Source organism: Trachymyrmex cornetzi, unplaced genomic scaffold, assembly GCF_001594075.2.
Source record: "Trachymyrmex cornetzi isolate Tcor2-1 unplaced genomic scaffold, Tcor1.1 scaffold700, whole genome shotgun sequence".
Classification (NCBI taxonomy): domain Eukaryota; kingdom Metazoa; phylum Arthropoda; class Insecta; order Hymenoptera; family Formicidae; genus Trachymyrmex; species Trachymyrmex cornetzi.
This window is the reverse complement of record NW_017300027.1, coordinates 44,637-55,105: the sequence shown is the minus strand read 5'-3', so window position 1 is coordinate 55,105 and position 10,469 is coordinate 44,637. Positions and strand designations below refer to the sequence as shown.

General features: G+C 35.3%; 3 protein-coding genes across 4 annotated transcripts in view; 2 read left to right on the top strand and 1 right to left on the bottom strand.

Moving 5' to 3' along the window:
- Window positions 1-4,422, bottom strand: part of Spt (Spitting Image) — a 10,217-nt gene extending 5,795 nt beyond the window's left edge. Inside the window, exons 1-12 of the mRNA XM_018517601.1 lie at window positions 4,274-4,422; window positions 3,892-4,107; window positions 3,323-3,523; window positions 3,069-3,242; window positions 2,868-2,992; window positions 2,285-2,787; window positions 2,002-2,204; window positions 1,722-1,923; window positions 1,451-1,642; window positions 1,245-1,337; window positions 881-1,165; window positions 499-815 (exon numbers count right to left, since the gene is read on the bottom strand). Coding sequence (XP_018373103.1) covers window positions 499-815; window positions 881-1,165; window positions 1,245-1,337; window positions 1,451-1,642; window positions 1,722-1,923; window positions 2,002-2,204; window positions 2,285-2,787; window positions 2,868-2,992; window positions 3,069-3,242; window positions 3,323-3,523; window positions 3,892-4,107; window positions 4,274-4,327 — 2,565 coding nt within the window. The 5' untranslated portion in view covers window positions 4,328-4,422. The remainder of the gene's footprint in view (window positions 1-498; window positions 816-880; window positions 1,166-1,244; window positions 1,338-1,450; window positions 1,643-1,721; window positions 1,924-2,001; window positions 2,205-2,284; window positions 2,788-2,867; window positions 2,993-3,068; window positions 3,243-3,322; window positions 3,524-3,891; window positions 4,108-4,273) is intronic.
- LOC108767632 (MAD2L1-binding protein) lies at window positions 804-6,910 on the top strand. Of its 2 annotated transcripts, XM_018517603.1 has the most exons (3): window positions 804-832; window positions 6,041-6,439; window positions 6,517-6,910. In XM_018517603.1, the coding sequence occupies exons 2-3, from the start codon at window positions 6,057-6,059 to the stop codon at window positions 6,875-6,877; spliced, it is 744 nt and encodes a 247-aa protein (XP_018373105.1). In that variant the 5' UTR covers window positions 804-832; window positions 6,041-6,056; the 3' UTR covers window positions 6,878-6,910. The 2 variants fall into 2 exon arrangements, with proteins under 2 accessions (XP_018373105.1, XP_018373104.1); XM_018517602.1 differs by lacking the exon at window positions 804-832 and having other exon boundaries at window positions 5,748-6,439.
- A 576-nt stretch (window positions 6,911-7,486) lies between these two features.
- On the top strand, window positions 7,487-9,250 carry LOC108767626 (probable alpha-ketoglutarate-dependent hypophosphite dioxygenase). The gene is made up of 2 exons (XM_018517595.1): window positions 7,487-7,884; window positions 8,564-9,250. Exons 1-2 carry the CDS (start codon window positions 7,663-7,665, stop codon window positions 9,164-9,166), a joined length of 825 nt encoding a protein of 274 aa, XP_018373097.1. The 5' UTR covers window positions 7,487-7,662; the 3' UTR covers window positions 9,167-9,250.
- Window positions 9,251-10,469: the final 1,219 nt, after the last annotated feature.

Genomic DNA, 10,469 nt, shown 5'->3' with positions numbered 1-10,469 from the left:
CACGTTACGATACACCACTGCGCTTGGCTGTTTGATCGTCGCGCATGCGCCAGAAATCCGTCCCGTCTAACAACACTGATCTCGTTTCCCTTCGTATTTGAAAAGGAATAAATAGAAGAAAAAATTTTTTCAAATTTGTTTCAACTTTTTTTTATGTCGTGATAAAGATTCTGGATAAAATTTAACATTTACAATTGAAATTTAAACCTTATTAATGTAATTATTATATAAAGATATGTGCAATGGATATTCTCACTTATAATTATATATTGATGTAACCATCATCTTAAATGCTATCAATTAAAAAATGCGTTAATACTTAAAAGTTTAACTTTAAAAATATAGGCCGGTTCATAATCCTTTCTTATAATTAAGACGTTTTAAGTATAATCTTAAGATGTCAAACCAATGAGTCGTATTAGCATCTTAAGATACCACTCAAGATGGTCTTAAAATAAAAACGAACTATAAATATCTGGCTATAGTCTTCCTTTATACCTCATGTTGCTCCGAGGTTGACTTTTGTATCTTATCGCCTGGAGATCGAACGCTACTGAGTTTTTGACGTGATTCCATGATTAAGGACGCATCACCGCCACCAGATATGGCACATTCACCCATCTTCTCCGTTATCGCAGATTTGCTCCAACAACTTTCCGTTTCTGGTCCAACAGTTTGACTTAGTTTTTCTATGATATTGAAAACCGATTCCTTGTTTACGCTTTCCAAAGGTATGTTTTCTACTTTTGAGAATTGACATGAAGAGAACGTTGCATTTTCCAACTTGGACGATGAAGTTATCTTCTCTAAAGCAGCTGAAATGGCTTTCAATGTAATAATCACAGTTCTTATTTAGATGATTTCTTCAAGTACATTATACCTGTTAAATCTATGCTCTCTTCAACTATATCAAAATCGACATGAATGCTGAAGCTATCTCTGCTAAAAAGATGTTGTCTAATGCTAGATAGATTCCTAAGGGACGTCTCATTTTTAACAGCTGCCTCTGTTATATTTTTGTTTTTATGCGGTGTATACATGATGGAGTGCTCGCTACGCAATGTACGGCCGTTCTTTATGTAAGGTATCAAATATGACAGATCCGATGGTTTCTGCACTGTACTATTTGCTGATTGAATGGACACTTGTGGTTTATGCGTTTTTACTAAAACACAGATAACATTTGATGTTAATTTGGAAGAGTATAAGCGACGTATGTACAAAGAGTACAAATTCTCACAAACCTGTATAGGGTGTTCTAATATAAACTAGACTATTTTCATCGCACGGCAAACCATAAATTGTGGATGGAAAGTTCATGGCATTTGATAAGCTACCTGTAATACACGCATAATTTCATTAGCTTAATTTTTCCTTGATAATGCATTAGTGCCTACTTGCATAGTATACTACAGAGTGGACGTTTTAATAATCATTGGACATTATGTACCATGAATGGAATCTCCTTGACCTCTCACAGTTTTTTCATGCGTTGTATTGTTCATAATTGTAGCTAAAGCAGGCTGTAATCTTTGAACAACATTCAATACTAATTCACATCGTTTTATCACTCGCAATTGTTGAGGTTCCGTTGCATTTTCCACCAGAAGAGTTTTGGCAGCGGTGTTGGCTTCAAATATAGCTATAATAAAGAGTCTGTGCACAATATGCACCAGCAACCTACATATATATTTTAATTGTAATAATACAGAATCAGTTACCTGCTTTCAATTCTCTTGTCATCATTATCGTTTGACGATCAATGTTTTCAGTGCCAATGTCATTTATAATTGCTGTGACTTGACTAGACAACGCTGAAGCACGTTGAACGATACCTTGCACTTGAAGTTGTGTTACTGGCTCTCTGTTATCCAGACAATCTGAGATTGCCGTTACACGTTCTTGAAGACTATCCATAACTACCTGAGTATAAAAAATATATTCAAGTACACTCTCTCTCTCTTAAAATCCTTATAATCCTTTATAATTCATTATATTTACTTGACAGAAAGCAGCCGAGTTTATAATGAGATTTACAGCATTCTGAAACTTATTCATCTCTAACTGCCACTGCATAGTCAACAGTTTAACACTTGAACGCATTTCTTTGTTATCTGGATGTAAATAGAAGGAAATTATGGCAGAAATTAATTCAGTTTCTAAGGATTCGAATCCTGCGAGACAATTACGAATTTTGTTATTGCCTGAAATAATCAAATTTACATTAGATGTTTTTTATTGTTTAAAAAGAATGTTAAAAAATTTATGAAGAAGGGCAACTTACGGTTCTTGTCTTTGCAACAAGCGATCGCAAATATTCCAATTTGCATAGTTTGATCAAAGAATTGGTCAAAATCTTCTATGAGATCATTTAAATCACTTTTCGACCTTCTTTTCGCGCTTAACGAATTTCCGCATGTCATAACAAGTTTTTTTAAAGTAATGTAAGGATTGCCGAATACTTCCATTGCGAGCGTTAGTACAGCTATATTAACTTTACGTTCCAAACGATAAAGAGCGTCGGTCAAGGTATGCATGAACAAGTTATTTAACGCCGGATCTGGGGTCTCTGAGAGTAATTGCTGCTTTAATTTCTCATACTCCAACACTATGGATTGGCATGAACCAGTTATGTCTTTAAAATTATATGGCTGACACACTTGGGTAATTGCCATAGCATGAGAGAAGACGTCCTCCAGTCTCAACCACAGTTCCGCACATTCAGATAGCTGCTGTTCAAGCATTTTGCTCGGTATTTCTAATATAACGTCTAATGCCAAATCCATTCTACAAGTATATCAGAATTATCGTATCAGAATTACTTCTGTAAATGTAATATTGAGTATAAGAAGTATTTATTTTCTCACCTGTAAACGAAATGATTCTCCCTTTCACAGGTTTCCTTTTCCAGCAATGGATTTGAATCATTCATCAAATTCAATATCATTTCACAACAAGTGCATATTCTTTCACAAACATATTTCTTGCAAGCCTGTATATATTTGTTGAATGTAAATATAGAGTTTAAATTATGCAAAAAAATAAATGTAAAATATATAGTTTATTACATAAATTGGTGCATTTAACTGATGCTGTTCCTGAGCCAGTTGTACTAGCATTTCAAATGATGTGCATAATTGAGAAGTATATAAAGCTAGATTCTGTGACAGAAAAGCAGACGCTAAACTTTTTCTGTAATTCTGTAGTGGCTCGAGTATCTCTAATATCGAAGTGCCTAATTCCTAGTTTAAAAGCACAAAGGAAATTTATATTCACATTAAAAGATTTTAATACACATTTCAATTTTTTATCTCATTGTTACCTTTATATTTTGAAGATCCTCAATGTCGCTTGCTGTTCTCATCTCTTTAACATAATCCAGACAATCCTGAAGTCTCTGCTTCAATGGCAAGCATTCTAAATCTTCCAGCACTCGTAAAGCTGATGTAAAATTATTAAGCAATGATTCCGTTTTATGTCTGGCGGCATTGCTATCAATATTATCGCATTTAATATCCTTAATCTAAAAAAGATAATAAGGAACAAAGGAAAACAATTGAAACTCATTTAACCCTTACCATACCATCTACAATTTGGTGCCTCATCCATACCATCAAGAGTCACTTCAAATCTCTTCGTTTTTTCACCTCTTCAAAATAATAAAAAAAATCTTTAAAAATTCACCAACATGCTTTCAACTTTCCAGAATAAATATTGATTCTTTATTGGTAAAATAATAAATTGGAAAATGTAGTATAATTTATAATTACCGAAAGACTCAAAGAAACTTGCACGAACAAGAATCGCTCGGTCACTAGTTATCCATATTAGTACGGTAAGGGTTAATAGGAATAAAAACAATATCAAATACAAGATACTTTTGTAACTTACAAGCTCATCGATATTTTTCAATAAAGAAGTATATTTCAAATTTGTTACTGTATCAGCAAATTTTACATTTGCTTCTTCACAGTCGCAATTATCATCGTCTAAATTATTGAATCTCTGAATTAAAAAATGCAGTTGTTCGTGGAGTAACGATTTCGTAACCAAAATTTCTGATGGATTAATAGAAGCAGTAATCAGCAATAAATACAATTTGTTAATCTAAAAAGAAAATAAGAAGTAATTGTGACTTACATTCTTAAGCAATAAGTTAACTACAGTCTCTAGAATTTTTATATTTTACAACGTGGAGTCTATGTATTTTTCATAGTTGGCTTGGTTAAACGTACAACTATTAAATCGATCGAAAATTAACAAATTTGATTACTTGCTGCTCCAAAAGCTCCAGCAGCTTCCTCGTTTGTCTCGTCTTCAATTCCATTGTAAAATTTTATTTTTCAATTCCCACAGCTTTTTGAAACTTCAAAATTCATGCGTTTCAACGGCGGAATATAAATAAAGTGAATTTAGTAACTTAACCAGGCATGGCAACCAACATCTGCCGCTAATATCACAGGAAATATCTGTTTTGCTGGATTCACACTGCATCCAATTTCGTCGTACGACGCTCTGCAACCAATCAAAAAACAGGATTCCGATGATACAAAGCAAAATCCATCGGAATCCTGTTTTCTGATTGGTTGCAGAGCGTCGTACGACAAAAATCGGATGCAGTGTGAATCCAGCATAAAGCCTTGTGTCCACGATGCCAGAAATCGGTCCGAGATCTCGGATGAAGAAAGTATTGACCAAACGCGATGGTCATGTGATCAAATTGTTCAAATGTGATTTGTTAATTTTTTCTCTGTCCGAGATCTCGAACCGATTTCTAGCATCGTGGACACAAGGCTGTACAGCGTTTTCGGCCCGATCGGGTTTGCACCAAACCTGGGTTGGATTAATGGCGTTTTGTGCTCTCCTATTGGTAGAGCGGGTGACGTCAACCAATAGGAAAGATTAATCCAACCCAGGTTGGTGCAAACCCGATCGGGCCGAAACGCTACTAGAATGGACCGCTGATGGCAATGATGGGGGTAGAAAGACGATTAGAGTGAGAGGCAGGAATAATAAGATCGTTCTTTCTCTGTTTACTGTGTTTCTAACTAGCCTGATTGGTTGTTGTTAATCCAACAACCAATCAGGCTTCAGTAAACAGAGAAAGAACGATCTTATTATTCCTACCTCTCACTCTAATCGTCTTTCTACCCCCACCATTGCTATCAGCGGTCCATTCTAGATGTCGATGTGCAAACCCGATCGGGCTGAAAACGCTATTAAGCCCGATGTCCACGATGCTAGAAATCAGTCCGAGATTTCGGACAGAGAAAAAATTAACAAATCACATTTGAACAATTTGATCGCATGACCATTGCTATTGGTCAATTCCTTCTTCATCCGAGATCTCGGACTGGGGCTCTATTCTTGAAAAGCAACGTATACGAAAGTCTATGGAAATGCTACAGTATATGTTACGTATACTATAGTATTTCCCTAGACTTTCGTATACGTTTCTTTTCAAGAATAGAGCCCCTGATTTCTAGCATCGTGGACACAAGGCTTTAACCCGGATCCTCATACAGGCAACAGCGCTTTAACACCGAACGCAGATTGTGTCAAAACGCTGTTGCCCGTATTGCTGGATTCACATTGTATCCGATTTTCGTCGTACGACGCTCTTTAACCAATCAGAAAACAGAATTCCGATGATTTGAAGCAAAATCCATCGGAATCCTGTTTTCTGATTGGTTGCAGAGCGTCGTACGACGCAAATCGGATGCAGTGTGAATCCAGCACATGATTGCACTGAGCTACGCTTTCTGCACTTAAAACGATAGGGGTCTAATTAGCATTAAAGAAAAAGAGAAAAAGGACGAAAAAATTCAATGGAATCTGTGAATTAGCTCAATTACCTAATCTAACCTATTTTTTTAAATATAACCTGACTGACGAGACGCGCGAAAGGATAGCGTGAATGCAGTGCAAATTTCTCTGACGAACATTTATCTTTCCTCTTTTTTTTTGGCGGACAGAGATTTAAAAATAAAATCTCCACATATTCTGCTTCCAGTTTATTACATTTTAAAATGTTCTCCAGAGACAGAAAAGGCGAGATGGAGATTGATGTGATGTTGGACGAACCATGGACCAGTGATTCGTGCACAAAAGTCGTGATGGAGCTCATAAAATATATTCTGTATCAAAAGCAGCAGATACCCTTAACATACGAGGCGTTAGAGAGGTTCCAGAATACAACAGATAGGAACGCAGTCTCCTTCAAAGCTCTATCGAGCACCCTGAAGAACGTTGAGGATCATTTGTCCTCGCAATTCTTCCTCAAGGGTTGCGATATAAAAGAAGTTGCCCTAATACTTGGCGCTACGATACTATCACCGAAATTCTACATTGGCATAGACCTTCCCTCGTATGTTCTCAACAGCAAGCAACACAAAGAGTATCAACATTCTTCTAGGAAACCGCTTTTGAAACTTATGAGGTTAATAAAGAAAAATAATAATAGAGTACGCTCATGAATTTATATCATAACACTTGTACAGATTATTATATTTCTAGGTCTATGTTTGAATGTGACGAGTTTCAGAAGGCTATGAATGCTCCTTTAAACATGACAAACATGTTTATTATGCTGAAGAAGAGCGACAGTAATTCGGTATCTGATTTCTTTTTACCTAAACCGCAATATGTGCCATCTGTACAAACAGCAGGTTGCTTCAAGATTAAACTATGTCAGAGTGATCAAGTAGAGATACGGTGCAACTGTAGGACACTTATTAAAGTGTATCATGACTCGTGTATGACTTACTTAGAGAACGAAGATGATGTGCAATATACTCAGTATAATAATTCTACTCAGTCTTCCTATCAATGGTATCAATCAAAACAGGTCATAAAAGGATTTAAATTCTATTTGTGACCATAACTTTGTAGCATGACGTAGCAGAATTCAAAATTTTTATAGATTAGGATGATAAATTTTTTCTACCATGTTATAAATAGATTTATATTATGCATATTCGTTATTATATAATTACGATTAACGAGATGATATTAAGCACTATTGATATATATGTTTTTACTGCTGATATTGCATTGTCAGTATGACTTGACAAATGTCTTGAGGTCATAAGATAGAAATTTCCAGTCGCTATCAAAGAGAGCAAGACATTTTTCTTTATCAACGTACTATAAACATGAAAAGTCTTATGATACAAAATTATGTAATAAAAATTATAGTAGCATATATAAAATTATGTAGCAATAGATTTTTTATTGATTAATAGATAATTATAATCAAATGATGAGATGAGAATATTATTGCCGATTTATTATAGGAACAATTTTGTAATTGCTATGGATATTTTATTTTGTACACATAATTAAAATGTTAAATATTTTTTTCTGTATCGAACTGTTTTATTGAGCAATTAATTGTTACGCCACTAATCTGTCTTATAAGTTACGCAATTATTAAGAAATTTTATAAAAGGATAAGAAATGTACAAGATGATGTTTAGGCAACAATGATTATACATAAATGTATACTTTTTATCATGTACAGATAATCCCTCCCAAAGAAACATTTTTAGGGTAGGGCAAACTATATATTAGTCGTTGTCGCGAGACGCGACATGGCATTATTTAACTCTGAAAGAGAGAGAGAGATTATTAACATCTCGTATAAAAGTTTCGCAATTGAAAATGGTCGCTTTGAAATTTTTAACGCCGGAACAGAAGCAATTTTGGGAGGATAATGGTTTCATCAAGTTGAATGTATTTTCTACGAAGGAAATAAACGAAATGTCAGATGCTTATAATGAATTGTTTGAAAGAAAATTTCGTGAAAATATGGAGGGTTTGGAGTCGAGATGGACTGGACAAGATATGAAGAAATTGGCTGGAAGCATTGCTGAAGATTATACTGTAAGTGAACTTATTACAGCCATTCTGTAAAACTTGATTTATTATAGGCAATTTGTTGTTTGTAAATTAGAATTACATTACATATATACAGGCTGTCTAACAACTACTGCATTTCCTCTTAAGAATGTATTCTTGAGGTCATTTTGAGACAAAAATTCTAATACAAAAATATCGAGGCTACAATAGTTTTTGAATTATAATTGGTTAAAGATAGTGTGTAATTCGAAAACTCGATATTTTCATATTAGGATTTTTGTCTTGGAATGTTCAAAAGAATCCAGAAATAATAATAGAGGCTCTAAAAGTAAAACGGTTTTTTACTTATAAGCATTTAAAGTTAGCTTACAATTAAAAAAATTATTGTAGTTTCGACATTTTCGTATTAGAATTTTCATCTCAAAATTACCTCAAGAATATGTCCTTAAGAGGAAATGCGGTAGTTTTGAGACACCCTGTATATACAAGATTTTTAAAAATGCACTTGAATTTTTCTGAAATTGAGAATTAAAATTGCGCTACATTGAACATGTTTAACAAAAAAAAAACAAAGTTGACCTGTATTTGATCCTTAGTGTCTCCAACCAAGATTACATGGTTTCAGATAAATTTAAGTGCATTGATTAAAACACCCTGTATATTATGTTATACTATATTGTACATATTCTCGTTTATAAATCAGATAAAATCAATCCACAATTTGCAAATGCACAACGGAATTTTTACTCGGACCATAATGCACTCAAAATTATTGGACGCTCTTGAGGATGTTATGGGTACCGAGGATATAATGTTGCATCATACCAAGGCGCACTTAAAGCCGCCAGAGAAAGGATCACCTTACTTGATGCATCAAGACTATCCTTATTTTCCTCACAAGAAACACACTATGCTGGCTGTCTTTATACATATGGACGATACAACGCCGGAAAATGGTGGTTTGGCGATATATCCCGGCAGTCATAAACTAGGACCGTTGAAGGCGATTAAAAAGTCCGATGATTGGGGTGATCCTATTTACTACGTCGATCCTAAGGAATACCCTTTGTCCAAAGCTACTCCCATATCAGCCAAAAAGGGTGAAGTTGTCTTCTTCTCTTACCTAACACTTCATGGTTCGTATCTGAACTTGTCTGATAAAACTCGACGCATGTTTCTCATACAATTGAGAGCTGCCGATGATGAACCGATCCAGGATGTGCACAATTCCCCTTGTCAAGGCTTGATGCTTCGCGGTAAAAATATTTACAAAGACGCATTGATAACCAACAGATATAAACATTAAGCGAATATTTACTTTTAAATCTGATTGAATGAATGAAGAATGATTTTGACTAAATTTTAATATGTATAAGACTGTACATTATGTTTCAATTATTTTTCTATTCAACGATTTTCCTATTGCTAGATTCTTCCTTATTTTCTGAAACTTCATTTTAATCTTAGCGACTCTCAAAGATTTTTCTGAAATCATTGACTGATGTGTATCAAATTATTTTAATAAAATATCTCTATCTTTAACATATAAACCACGTTGTATACATCACTCATTGCAATATAAAGCACTTCCTTCAAAAGTAATTAATACAAGGAATTATCAAACTCTCTGGTATTTTGCTCGCCAAAGTGGAGGTATTATCAGATGTTTTGTGTCTCTTTCCATTTTACACGTTGCGTGTAAAATGTAATATCACAACTGGGAGGATAAAATTAAAGAGCAGCGTGAGAGACGATTCTCGACGAAAGTCCATGTAAATATTGATTGCTGTCAGTTTTTTCAGATATTTTTTTAACAAACACATAGCTGTGTCTATTTTTATTGTTACTGTTATTTGCATTCTGACGTAGCCGCTTTTTTCGTACATTAGGAGAACAGTTAAACGATTCTGAACGTGCAAGAGAGAATACAGACTGAGTTAAAATCTGCAGTGATTCTCATAATCATAATTACTAACAACAATATTGTTCACGTCATTTGATTGAACAGTGACGTAAAGATACTCGTCTGTTCCGGATAGCGAATGTATATACTGTCGCCCAACAAGAGAAAAACGTATATTTTGCTGAAGAATACACAAATGGAGATTGCGAAAAAATAAATACAGAGATACATCCATAATATATCGAATAACGACGAATGTATAGATAATAAAGTAAAAAAAGAAAGAAGGGTCTTGATGTTGAATCACGATCGCGCAGATACGAATTTCGCGCGCGTTCCTGTTCACGTCGCGAGACAGGAGTCGGACGAGTGAAACGAGTGGAATATTCCGCGATTTTACGCGAACGAGGCGAAACGCGAGCATTTCGGCAAAGTGGGAGGGAGGGAGGGAAGGAGCGGAAGAGAGAGATAGAAAAAGCTCGCGGACGCGATTTATTATCGAGGCAGATGCCGCGATTTCGCGAGGGGGAACGAAAGTGTTGAACGCGCTGGAACGCGTCGCGTTTCTCGCGAGTCTCAGGACTCTCGGGAGTCTCGGCCTCTCGGGAGTCTCGGGTCGCGTAATCGCGAAAATGCGAAAAGTGGAGGGGGACAGGGACGCGAGGAACGCTTGGAAGGTGGACCGCCACCGCCACTAGTGTTGTCG

Excerpts from the sequence above, each read along its gene's own strand:
- LOC108767626 (XM_018517595.1), top strand. The coding sequence starts at position 7,663 with ATGGTCGCTTTGAAATTTTTAACGCCGGAACAGAAGCAATTTTGGGAG. Across the intron at positions 7,885-8,563 it reads GCATTGCTGAAGATTATACT|ATAAAATCAATCCACAATTT; the intron begins GTAAGTGAACTT and ends TTTATAAATCAG.
- LOC108767632 (XM_018517602.1), top strand. The coding sequence starts at position 6,030 with ATGTTCTCCAGAGACAGAAAAGGCGAGATGGAGATTGATGTGATGTTG. Across the intron at positions 6,440-6,516 it reads CCGCTTTTGAAACTTATGAG|GTCTATGTTTGAATGTGACG; the intron begins GTTAATAAAGAA and ends TTATATTTCTAG.